This window comes from Lissotriton vulgaris, chromosome 7 (assembly GCF_964263255.1).
Source record: "Lissotriton vulgaris chromosome 7, aLisVul1.2, whole genome shotgun sequence".
In the NCBI taxonomy this organism is placed as follows: Eukaryota; Metazoa; Chordata; class Amphibia; order Caudata; family Salamandridae; genus Lissotriton; species Lissotriton vulgaris.
In genome coordinates, this window is record NC_141695.1 from 226,590,705 (window position 1) to 226,604,723 (window position 14,019).

At 39.0% G+C, this 14,019-nt stretch overlaps 1 protein-coding gene across 1 annotated transcript in view; it reads left to right on the plus strand.

The window, feature by feature from the left end:
• LOC147701265 (IgGFc-binding protein-like) overlaps positions 1–14,019 on the plus strand; it is a 441,798-nt gene that overhangs the window by 61,669 nt on the left and 366,110 nt on the right. The window contains 1 exon segment of the mRNA XM_086929330.1: positions 350–948. Within this exon segment, the coding sequence (XP_086785456.1) occupies positions 350–948 (599 nt within the window).

Sequence of the window (14,019 nt, forward strand, 5' to 3'; positions counted from 1 at the left end):
ATGTGGTTTGCGCCAGAGATATATCTAAGCATTCTTTCACAAAAACGTTGTGTTACATCCTGCATTATATTTCTTACCTTTTATTACTTCCCGTTTAATGGCATGAGACCTTGTTCATTGTGTTCTGGTTCTCAGAACTTTCCTGGTGATGCATTCTGCATCCTTGAGTCAGTTGTACCTGGACTCTGAATCTGCTTACATGATGCTGTGCTACTGAATAAAGCTTCTTGGATTTTAACCTGTTTCCTGGATTTACACGTTGTTCATATGTTTACATGTTTTGAAATGTACTATCTTGACGCAATTAAGCAGCTGACATGCCCCTTTCCTCCTTCCTGAATGTCTGTAGCTGTCCAGTGCCCCGCGAACAGTCAGTTTGTACCGTGCGGCAGTGGATGCCCTGCAACCTGCAATGATGCTGCCCTTCCTGCTACATGTTCAGAGCCTTGCGTGGAATCCTGCCAGTGTAATCCAGGCTTTGTGCTGAAGGAGGGCAAGTGCATTGCCAAGACTACCTGCGGCTGTGTCTTTGAAGGGCGCCAATATTCCCCAGGTCAGAAGTTCTGGGGCAATGATAAGTGTACGAAACAGTGTGTATGCAATCCAGTGACCAACATAGTGGAATGAAAAGACACAAATTGCAAATCAACCGAAAAATGTGATGTGGTCAAAGGCATCCGAGACTGCTATCCCTTAAGCTATGGCACCTGCACAGCCTATGGTGACCCACACGTTGTTACCTGTGATGGTGTGAGATACAATTTTATGGGTACTTGTGTCTACCAGCTTGCAGGACTGTGTAAGAAGAGCGATGATTTGGTGGATTTTTTGGTTTATATCCAGAATGATAACCGAGGAAGCAAAGTTGTATCATACGTATCCCTTGTCGAAGTTATTGTTTATACCTTTGATATCATCATCAGCAAAGAATATCCAAACAAGGTCATGGTATGTATATACAAACTTACGAGGCTTTTCATAATAGAGTTTTGAAAAAAATCACTTTATCATTTATCATTAAGCATGCTATAATTACATTTCCAGTCGATTAAACTGTGGAGGTATTCCTTTCTATTTTATTTTGCAGAAATAATGGACCCAGATGAGGAAAGACCTCTAAGCACTTTTTCCAGAGGCATCTATACTCACTTTATAAGTTGTCTTATAATTTGATATTTAATAAAAATGTGAACAGAAAAATGTGCAAGTATGAAAGACTAATATATCATGTGACTCGCCCATAACTGACATTTTCGAAAGACAGTAGTCTGATTCATAAATTGTTTTGCCAACTAGGATATCTCGGATGGTAAGTGTTATATTCGGATTTGTCTAACTGCATAATCACAAATTTCACTTAAGAAATATCTGCTAGTGCAATTACATGTGCTCCTTCAATGCAGGACAGGATTGTGAAAGGAATGTACCAGAGAATGGTTCTTCAATGTGTAGTGAAAAGACACCAAAGCATACCTTTCATGGTACAAGTATTCTGCATATTCTAGAATCATATACTTTTCCGCACCTGTAACAGGGATGAGAAACGGATGGGACCTCTGCCATGCTGCATGAGGTTATAGGGAGAGGTGGGTCTCCATATGGCGGGAATAAAATCCTACATATTTTACAAATGAAAATGTAGATTTTCACCTAATGGACATTGTGGACAAGTAAATGTTGCAAAGCAAGAGAAATTTTGGTAATCTATGCTGAGTCCCCAAAAAAAATTAAATCCATCCAAAATAGGAGAGTAACCATCCTGGAGAAGAAATTGGACTTTCGTCGATACATTTTTACTTCGATCTGATGAGATGGAAGGAAAGAAAAGTAAGACCTAACATTCTTTATAGTCATTTTTCAACAAGAAGACATATACCCACAATTATCACTGCAACAGAACCAATAACCTCCTAAGCTAAGATTCCTTCCTAAATATCAAATGCCATGGTGGCTCCTGTCCTACTAAGCTCCAGTGGTTACCCTAGACCTTTGATCTTCCACAAATCGTCTCAGATAAGCTCAAATATGTATATTCTGCAAACAGAGAATACTCAGCGACGAATCAAAATAGAAATGATTAGAAGAATGCACTACTTGTTGTGCAGAAGCAAACCACTGAAAGATGGCAAGCTAGTATAATGCAAAGTTTGCCTAGTAAAATATAAAATAATTATTGACTATCATACTAGTGTATGTAATATAAATGCATGGTTTAGGAAGTATATGACTGAATCACTGACATAATATGTTGAACTTATAATGACAACACAAAAATATTTTGTCAAACATATTGTTTGTATAAATATTCACCAAAAATAGGCAAAAATATATTTTTTTAGTGAATATAAACAGCAATGCAATATGGAAATGTATTTACTGTAGTTTATTATTTAAAAGTATTATATTAGTTATTTAATCCATGTTCTTTATGCCTTGCTCACGGTCATAAATAAACAGACTTTTCATTTCCATTTTAAATGCTTCTTATCATTAACATAGAAGAAGGACTTCACCCGTACAAAGTGATTACCGCCGTGGGCAATGTAGCGGCCATTTTAACATTGTTGTTCATCATACGTAATAAGCTTCGTATTATCACTATTATACAGTTCATATAGCCAATATTTTTGCCTAAAAATCATATACAAACATAATACAAAACAGTCCCCTATGAATTATCTATTTCAATTAATTATTCCTGCAAATGAATTATATGGCGGCCATTTTGACACAGTGGTAAATTTCATCCGATGTATAAATGCACAGGACATGTAAGTATCAATCATGCCCCAGTGGGCAATTACGATCATGAAGTTACAGTTAGAAATTATCATTTGAAAAACCTTTGAAATTCACTGAAAAAACATAGGTTTCAGGGACTTTATAGCTAGAAATTAGCATTTGAAAAACCTTTGAAATTCATTGAAAAAAACATGGGTTTCAGAGACGTTACAGTTAGAAAATAGCATTTAAAAAACCATAGAAATTTACTGACTAAAAAAATAGGTATCAGAGACGTTATAGTTAGTTGGACATTTCACTCATACAAAACCTGTGAAATTCTGCCATCATAGTTAGTTGAGCTAACTATAACTCGCGCCCCCGCAATGCACTGCTGGTGACGTCACATATTACATATTTCATGACATGTCCAGTGACATCACTGATGACATCTCAAATGACATCACTGATGATATCATCCAAGTGATATTCTATGCACCTCCTCACACCCTAATATAACCTTTGATACACCCACTCTAAAATACAGACTACCATTTTCTAAACCATAGACACACCAATACCAGTTACTACATACCCACTCACTGATTCCTAGGTCTACATGCGTCCACTCATTCACTCATACATGCAGTCACTTATCAATACAGTACTGTCATTTGCACTCATACACCGATACAGACACACACACATCGTCACCCATAGTTACCCACACCTCCAGTCTTGCAAAGAATCAATCACACTCCCATTTACTCACCTACATAGTTATAAACACACCACCTCACTTATTCATACAGGGCCCGATTTACAGAACTAACAAAACAAAATCCTAAACTTACTACTTTTGGTATTCACAGAAGTTAGGATTCTGTCTTAAGTTTGTCTTAAGACAGACTTAAGACAGACTTAAGTTAGGATTTTGTCTTAAGTCCGTCTTAAGTCGGTCTTAAGACAAACTTATGACAAAATCCTAACTTCTGTGAATATCAAAAGTAGTAAGTTTAGGATTTTGTCTTAAGTTAGTTCTGTGAATCGGGCCCACAGATACTAACACATACTTACTACTTTATACAGTCACCACTACAAGCACACACTCATCCATACAGCCACTCTCACAATCACCCACTCTCACATATGTTGATTTATTTACCCCAACACTCACATATGCTGCATTTCACATGCATAGTTACTTACACCTGTACCACTGAGACAATCATTCACTTACCAACACACCCATACACACACTCACCAACCCCTACAGCCCTTCACAGATGCACTCTTGAACCCATACACCCACTGAAATACCCACTATGCACAGAGTCTCATCCCCCCACCCACCCACACAGATACTAAGGCACCCATACATATACTCAGACAACCAATCAATAACCCATATAGACACATGTAGTAACTCACCAAATCATGCAGCGGCTTACACACCAACTAACAGACTTATACAGACATTCACACAGTTTAGTAACTAACCCATGCATTCAGTAAAACATGTTTAATCAGTCACACACCTAATAAATCATCAATTCAGACAGCCATACACCCACTCAGTCTTCAATACACCTCGGCCTAAATATATATACATATATATATATATATATACCAACGTAATCCAGCTATGGAAACATAAATAAATCCACTGGAGCCATGGCCACAATTCACAAACGGTCTGTTTATTTCGGCTTCGGGCAAACCCGACGCGTTTCGCAGTTACCTCACTGCTTTGTCAAGGGTGGTTCATTAAAGTGCAATACACATATTTAAAGGTGCAGGGTTCCACTTGATAGACATAGTAAAAATACTTCCGTTTTTTGTTGTCAGCAGAGTGAATACAAATAAATTTCACATTGCCCTTAAATGAATTTAAGCCATTCATAATCAATTCATAGATACAGCCCCAGTGGGCTAATAAAGTTTTTAAAGGTTGAAAAACATTATTATACCACTATTTCAAATTTATAATTGTGACAATTTGACTTTCATTATCAACTTTCTTTCTGATTTTGCTCTAGTGAGCAAATATTCCCAGCCTTTGGGCAATGCATCTTTGGAAGTTACATCTTCTATCTGCAAAGAAAACAAACGGAAAAACTGACTTTAAAAACTAGTGAGAACCCTCAGTGACCAACAAATAATGAAAAACTTTAAAATCAAACATATGCAGTAAGCAAAAGTTAGGATACAGAACATGATTCATCTTAGGTGTACAGAAATTTCATTGTCCATATTTAAACCATAGGGAATCACGGTGTTATATTTTATGATTAGCTTTGACTCTAGTTTCCTTAATTCTAGTGTGCGGTTCCCTCCTCTCTCTCTCAAGGGTATTGTATCAAGCACACAGAATTTCAGCAGGCTTGGGTTTTGGTTGTGTTTTACAAAAAAGTGTCGGGCAACTGGGTACTGTTTATCATTCTTACTGATAGCTCGCAGATGTTCTAAGATGCGTAATTTAGCCTTTTTAATCGTGCTGCCTATATAACATAAATCACATGGGCATCTCAAGGCATAAATGGCAAATTCTGTGTCACAGGATAGGTGTTTCAATATTTGAAATGCAGCAACATCTTTATTCAATTTTACTGTTTTGCAGTTAGTGCTATAGCGGCAGGCTTTACACTTAGAACATGTAAAGAAACCTTGGACTGGGTTTCTCTTCTTCGTATCCTTGATCTCACTTGTCATGAGCATATCTTTTAGAGATTTATTGCGTCTAAATGTTATAGATGGCTCAACTGACAAGTGTTCTTTCAGATCTTCATCAGTTCTAAGAACCTCCCAAAACTTCTTAAGACTCCTACGTACCTCCCATGCCTGGTTATGGTATGTGGTAATGAATCTCATCTTATTATCCACCGATATTTCTTTCTCTTTAGGGTTGAGTAAATCATCTCTCTTCACTAAGGCAACTTTATCAACTGCTGTTTGAATAGTTGAACAGCTGTATCCCCTCTCCTTGAATCTAGATACCATCAATTGCTGTTCTATTTCAAAATCCTCTTGCAAGCTGCAATTACGTTTGGCACGCAGCAGTTCCCCATAGGGGATACTATTAATCAGGTTTCTCGGATGACAACTCTGCGCTAGCAATAAACTATTGCCAGCTGTCTTTTTCCGATACAATTTACTGCAAATTGCATTGTTGACAATATTCAATTCTAAGTCAAGGAATTCAATTTTCTTTTTACTCATCTCACACGTGAACTGTAAGTTGCAATCATTTTGGTTTAGTATATTTACAAACATTTCTGCTTGTTGTTGGTCACTATCCCATATACAGAATACATCGTCAATGTACCTTGCCCAGAGGACGACATGATCTTGATACTGATCGATCTTCCGGGCAACCTGCTTCTCCCACCAGCCGAGGTAAAGACCTGCAAAGCTGGGGGCAAAGCAGGTTCCCATTGCCGTCCCCTGGGTCTGTTTGTACAAAACTTTATTGAAAATGAAGAAATTATTCTTCAGACACACTGCAATCATTTCTAGTATCATGTCTGTATGTAACAGGAAAGATATTGACCGTTCTCTTAGAAAATGTTTACAGGCATCTACACCAGCTGCCTGAGGGATGCTGGTGTAGAGACTGCACACGTCCAAACTCATGAGAAGATAACTGTCTTTCCACTCAATACCATTGATCTTCTTCAGGAAATCTCCTGTATCCTTAATATATGCCGGGAGTCCCTGTACATATGGTTGGAGAAAGTAATCCACGTATTTTGACACATTCTCCAAAGCACTACCCCTGGAAGATACTATTGGTCTCCCTGGTGGTATAGTGGCATGCTTATGGATTTTAGGAAGGAGATATAGGATTGGTATTTTTGCATCTTTACATTGTAAAAACAAATACTCATTTTGCTCCAAAATACCCATATCCCTCCAATTTACCAGTTTTTGAGACACTTCATCAATGCATTTGTCATATTCATTCCTAGTCACCACCTCATATTTGGTGCAATCTGACAGTTGTTTCAAGCCTTCATCTAAATACATTTGTAGAGGCCAGACAACCACGTTGCCCCCCTTGTCCGCCTTTTTGATTACTATATCTCTGCGATCTTCTAATGATTTAATAGCTTGTCTTTGGTTTTTCGACAAATTTTGTTTGCTTTTACAATCATTTTTGTCAATGTTTCTCAGGCCCTCAATCATGCCTTTCTCAAAACAATTAATCGCATCATTGTTAATTTGGGGAATAAAAGTGGATTTGGGTTTGAAATTAGTTCCACCACTTAACCCAATGTCAATGTCTGTATTTATGAGGTTCAAAAAAGGGTCATCAATGAAATTTTCAACATTACCCAATTCTTGTATTACATGTAATGTGTCTAAATCTGATACATTCAAATTAATTGGAGTTTGGTTAGAGTTATTTGGTTGCCTATTTTTATGAATAGCAAACCATTTTTTTAGCTTCAATTTTCTTGTAAAGTTAAACAGGTCAATTCTAGTCTCTGTATAATTAAATTTAGAAGATGGGCAAAATGACAGTCCTTTTGCAAGCACATCTAGTTCATCATCATTCAATAAATAATTAGAGAGGTTTACCACAGTCTGACTCTTCATTTCTTCAGCGCTTCTCTTCCCCTGGTAACCATTCCCACTGGGGTTCCTCCTGTGCTGTTTGTGGCGTAATTCTTCCCTCTTCCTCCTCTGCCGCCTCGACCACGTCCTCTTATTGGGCTTTCGCTGTTGACTTGGAGATTCTGTGCTCTGCCTTTTGTCATTAGCGTTACTTCTTTTAAAAATCGTTCTTTTACTCCCTCTGACGCGGTTATCTCATTAGAGGCTGAATCTGCTGGAGCGTTTCCTGCCAATGAATTACTGCTCCCTTCCAGCGCAGGCATATCTTCTACACTAGGTGGAGATGATGCCACTTGTTTGCTTTGTTGTTGAGTATTCTTTCTCAAGACGTCAAACTTTTTGCTGAATGTTAGGATCTGTCCATTTTTATAATCAGCCTCATCTCGTTCAAATTTCGATAGTTTTTTAAATTTAATTTCTTCCTCAATCTTTAACAGTTTTTTAGTGATTTTGCTCATTTCAGCATCGAATTCCTCTGCAGTATATAGATTTTTTAATTTATCAGTTAGTTCATCAATTTCTTCATTCAGTTTGGTGCATTCTTTCTCTGCATATTTTATAAGCATTTTTAGCATATTAGTAGAACATTGTTCATTATTTTGCATCCATTCTGCAATTAGATCTGGGTCTGGATTTTGAAATGTGGGAATTGTGTATATCCGTAGCCCTCGTGGTACACGCCCAACGTCCACATACTGTTGGAGGGCTATTACTTCCCAACCCTTAGCTTGTTCCTTCTTTAGTGCTTTCCACAACACATCCCAAAGTTTCCGTTTTTCATCAATGGCACCCGTCACATTGCTTGCGGTTGCACCAGTGTTGTCTGTGTCCAAAGATCGTGTAAACAGCTTTGTAGCTGCCTCCCTTCGCTTACTGCTTCTCTCCGAAGCCATTGTGCTAGCGTATGAATGCAAAATAATGAACAATGTTCTACTAATATGCTAAAAATGCTTATAAAATATGCAGAGAAAGAATGCACCAAACTGAATGAAGAAATTGATGAACTAACTGATAAATTAAAAAATCTATATACTGCAGAGGAATTCGATGCTGAAATGAGCAAAATCACTAAAAAACTGTTGAAGATTGAGGAAGAAATTAAATTAAAAAAACTATCGAAATTTGAACGAGATGAGGCTGATTATAAAAATGGACAGATCCTAACATTAAGCAAAAAGTTTGACGTCTTGAGAAAGAATACTCAACAACAAAGCAAACAAGTGGCATCATCTCCACCTAGCGTAGAAGATATGCCTGCGCTGGAAGGGAGCAGTAATTCATTGGCAGGAAACGCTCCAGCAGATTCCGCCTCTAATGAGATAACCGCGTCAGAGGGAGTAAAAGAACGATTTTTAAAAGAAGTAACGCTAATGACAAAAGGCAGAGCACAGAATCTCCAAGTCAACAGCGAAAGCCCAATAAGAGGACGTGGTCGAGGCGGCAGAGGAGGAAGAGGGAAGAATTACGCCACAAACAGCACAGGAGGAACCCCAGTGGGAATGGTTACCAGGGGAAGAGAAGCGCTGAAGAAATGAAGAGTCAGACTGTGGTAAACCTCTCTAATTATTTATTGAATGATGATGAACTAGATGTGCTTGCAAAAGGACTGTCATTTTGCCCATCTTCTAAATTTAATTATACAGAGACTAGAATTGACCTGTTTAACTTTACAAGAAAATTGAAGCTAAAAAAATGGTTTGCTATTCATAAAAATAGGCAACCAAATAACTCTAACCAAACTCCAATTAATTTGAATGTATCAGATTTAGACACATTACATGTAATACAAGAATTGGGTAATGTTGAAAATTTCATTGATGACCCTTTTTTGAACCTCATAAATACAGACATTGACATTGGGTTAAGTGGTGGAACTAATTTCAAACCCAAATCCACTTTTATTCCCCAAATTAACAATGATGCGATTAATTGTTTTGAGAAAGGCATGATTGAGGGCCTGAGAAACATTGACAAAAATGATTGTAAAAGCAAACAAAATTTGTCGAAAAACCAAAGACAAGCTATTAAATCATTAGAAGATCGCAGAGATATAGTAATCAAAAAGGCGGACAAGGGGGGCAACGTGGTTGTCTGGCCTCTACAAATGTATTTAGATGAAGGCTTGAAACAACTGTCAGATTGCACCAAATATGAGGTGGTGACTAGGAATGAATATGACAAATGCATTGATGAAGTGTCTCAAAAACTGGTAAATTGGAGGGATATGGGTATTTTGGAGCAAAATGAGTATTTGTTTTTACAATGTAAAGATGCAAAAATACCAATCCTATATCTCCTTCCTAAAATCCATAAGCATGCCACTATACCACCAGGGAGACCAATAGTATCTTCCAGGGGTAGTGCTTTGGAGAATGTGTCAAAATACGTGGATTACTTTCTCCAACCATATGTACAGGGACTCCCGGCATATATTAAGGATACAGGAGATTTCCTGAAGAAGATCAATGGTATTGACAGTTATCTTCTCATGAGTTTGGACGTGTGCAGTCTCTACACCAGCATCCCTCAGGCAGCTGGTGTAGATGCCTGTAAACATTTTCTAAGAGAATGGTCAATATCTTTCCTGTTACATACAGACATGATACTAGAAATGATTGCAGTGTGTCTGAAGAATAATTTCTTCATTTTCAATAAAGTTTTGTACAAACAGACCCAGGGGACGGCAATGGGAACCTGCTTTGCCCCCAGCTTTGCAGGTCTTTACCTCGGCTGGTGGGAGAAGCAGGTTGCCCGGAAGATCGATCAGTATCAAGATCATGTCGTCCTCTGGGCAAGGTACATTGACGATGTATTCTGTATATGGGATGGTGACCAACAACAAGCAGAAATGTTTGTAAATATACTAAACCAAAATGATTGCAACTTACAGTTCACGTGTGAGATGAGTAAAAAGAAAATTGAATTCCTTGACTTAGAATTGAATATTGTCAACAATGCAATTTGCAGTAAATTGTATCGGAAAAAGACAGCTGGCAATAGTTTATTGCTAGCGCAGAGTTGTCATCCGAGAAACCTGATTAATAGTATCCCCTATGGGGAACTGCTGCGTGCCAAACGTAATTGCAGCTTGCAAGAGGATTTTGAAATAGAACAGCAATTGATGGTATCTAGATTCAAGGAGAGGGGATACAGCTGTTCAACTATTCAAACAGCAGTTGATAAAGTTGCCTTAGTGAAGAGAGATGATTTACTCAACCCTAAAGAGAAAGAAATATCTGTGGATAATAAGATGAGATTCATTACCACATACCATAACCAGGCATGGGAGGTACGTAGGAGTCTTAAGAAGTTTTGGGAGGTTCTTAGAACTGATGAAGATCTGAAAGAACACTTGTCAGTTGAGCCATCTATAACATTTAGACGCAATAAATCTCTAAAAGATATGCTCATGACAAGTGAGATCAAGGATACGAAGAAGAGAAACCCAGTCCAAGGTTTCTTTACATGTTCTAAGTGTAAAGCCTGCCGCTATAGCACTAACTGCAAAACAGTAAAATTGAATAAAGATGTTGCTGCATTTCAAATATTGAAACACCTATCCTGTGACACAGAATTTGCCATTTATGCCTTGAGATGCCCATGTGATTTATGTTATATAGGCAGCACGATTAAAAAGGCTAAATTACGCATCTTAGAACATCTGCGAGCTATCAGTAAGAATGATAAACAGTACCCAGTTGCCCGACACTTTTTTGTAAAACACAACCAAAACCCAAGCCTGCTGAAATTCTGTGTGCTTGATACAATACCCTTGAGAGAGAGAGGAGGGAACCGCACACTAGAATTAAGGAAACTAGAGTCAAAGCTAATCATAAAATATAACACCGTGATTCCCTATGGTTTAAATATGGACAATGAAATTTCTGTACACCTAAGATGAATCATGTTCTGTATCCTAACTTTTGCTTACTGCATATGTTTGATTTTAAAGTTTTTCATTATTTGTTGGTCACTGAGGGTTCTCACTAGTTTTTAAAGTCAGTTTTTCCGTTTGTTTTCTTTGCAGATAGAAGATGTAACTTCCAAAGATGCATTGCCCAAAGGCTGGGAATATTTGCTCACTAGAGCAAAATCAGAAAGAAAGTTGATAATGAAAGTCAAATTGTCACAATTATAAATTTGAAATAGTGGTATAATAATGTTTTTCAACCTTTAAAAACTTTATTAGCCCACTGGGGCTGTATCTATGAATTGATTATGAATGGCTTAAATTCATTTAAGGGCAATGTGAAATTTATTTGTATTCACTCTGCTGACAACAAAAAACGGAAGTATTTTTACTATGTCTATCAAGTGGAACCCTGCACCTTTAAATATGTGTATTGCACTTTAATGAACCACCCTTGACAAAGCAGTGAGGTAACTGCGAAACGCGTCGGGTTTGCCCGAAGCCGAAATAAACAGACCGTTTGTGAATTGTGGCCATGGCTCCAGAGGATTTATTTATGTTTCCATAGCTGGATTACGTTGGTACATGTGGGATTGGCATTCCCTGCCGTGTTGCCCGCCGTTAACTGCGGCTTGTTCTCTTGCCGAGAACTACGTTGGATATATATATATATATATATATCTATACTACTATTATAAAGGAAGAACTTTGAGGCTTTAAGGCGGGTAAACTCGGGAACCACAGCGCCAATCCACACACCCGATACATCGTCGTAATCCTCAGGGTGTGCAGATGGACATAGGCTATATAAAGTAGAAAAATACGTTATATTTAAAAAAAATGACATTAAAAAAAAGTAGTCCCTGAGAAGTAGCGCCGGCCGCGACCTGCGTGCTCACGTCAGGAGCGCGAGGAGGAGCGGCGGACATGGCGCGGGGGAGGAGCGGTGACGAGCGGCCGGTGAGGAGCAGCGGACTGGGCGGACATGGCACGGGGGAGGAGCGGTGATGAGTGGCCAGTGAGGAGCAGCAGACTGGGCGGACATGGTGCGGGGGAGGAGCGGTGACGAGTGACCGGTGAGGAGCAGCGGACCGGCGGGAAGAGAGGTGAGCGGTGGAGAGGTGAACTGAGGAGCGGTGGCTGAGGTAAGGCTCCGGGGGACAATGTCGGGGCAGGCGGGGGACTCAGAGCGCCTCAACACGCACAATGTCGGGGCAGGCGGGGAACGGGGACTTACGCACATTCTGTTGACAGACCGTGGTAGAGGCTTTTGCATAGTGGTAAGTCTGTCACCCAAGCTGGGCTGCGTTGATAGGTTAACCGGATTTCGAAAATCAAACACCGGAACATTGCATAAACAATGAAGTAAGACTGCAATTTATCATCGATCAGTGGGCACAGAATGACTTAACCAAAAGTGATCAGCATCATAGAAAACACTAACAGTGAGTCACTAAAAGGAATTAAATGCAACGTTTACACACAGTGTCCTCTGTTTTATACTGCCATATTTGTGTACTTTTCAGCATTTCACAATGTAAGGCTCCGGGGGACAATTGTCGGGGCAGGTGAGGGTCGGGGCAGGCAGGGGACAGGGCGGGTGGGGCCCAAAATGCTGGACAATGTCGGGGCAGGCAGGGGTCGGGGAAGCCTGATTGCTCCCAGGCAACGTCGGGACGGGCTGCTAGTATATATATATATATATATATATATATATACATATTTAAACTTTACAGAAACACACAGTCCCTGGATGATGTTATCTGTGATGTCATTTGAGATTTCATCAGTGAAGTCATCAGTGATGTCACTGACCATGTCATGAATGATGTAATATGTGACGTCATCAGCAATGCATTGTGGGGACGCGAGTATTAGTTAGCTCAACTAACTATAACAGATTTTGTACGAGTAAAATGTCAAACTAATTATAATGTCTCTGAAAACCTATGGTTTTTTCAGTGAATTTCTATGGTTTTTTTAAATGCTAATTTCTAACTATAACGTTCCTGAAACCTATGGTTTTTTCGGTGAATATATATATAATCACTGAAAAAAATGTTTGTCAATGGGACATTATAGTTAGGAATTATCAGTTAAAAAAAACCTTAGAAATTCTCTGAAAAATCAAAGGTTACAGGAACCTTAACGTTAGGCTGACATGTCATGTGTACATAACCAGATAAATTCACTATAACTCGAGTCCCCGCAAAATTTCCAAAACTAGTACAACATTCACTTCAGCTGCTGTTTAGAAAGGTTCCCATGCAATTCCTTACTACCACTGCTTGTACCCCTGAACTGAATTCTCTGTGGGTCCGACAAAGCTCATGATGAGATCTGATTGGCTGCACTATTCAACCAGGGAAGTGCTGGCAGCAATTTTGGGACTCTGGACGAGCCCCTAAAGAAATGCTGAAAAAAAATAGAATGGGACAAGAAGGAAAATGATGATACTGTCCCTCAAGGGGGCCTGGCCATTTCCTGATGAACCAGGGGAACTTCATTCTTTTGATTATGACCCTCTCACACTTTAATAGTGTCATGCTTCATTATTGAGTCCACCGTGGCCCCTACAAGCCAGGATGGGCTCAACCGCATTCCAGGGATTAATATTTTTATGGAGCAAATAAATAGAAGTACCTTACCTAGACCAAGACATTGCTTTATATGTGGTCTGATACGGTCCAGGTTTGAGAAATATTTGTGGGGTGTTCAGAATGTTATGGTCCTGTGACCCTAAAATCTTTGCCAAAATGTTTCAGCCACTA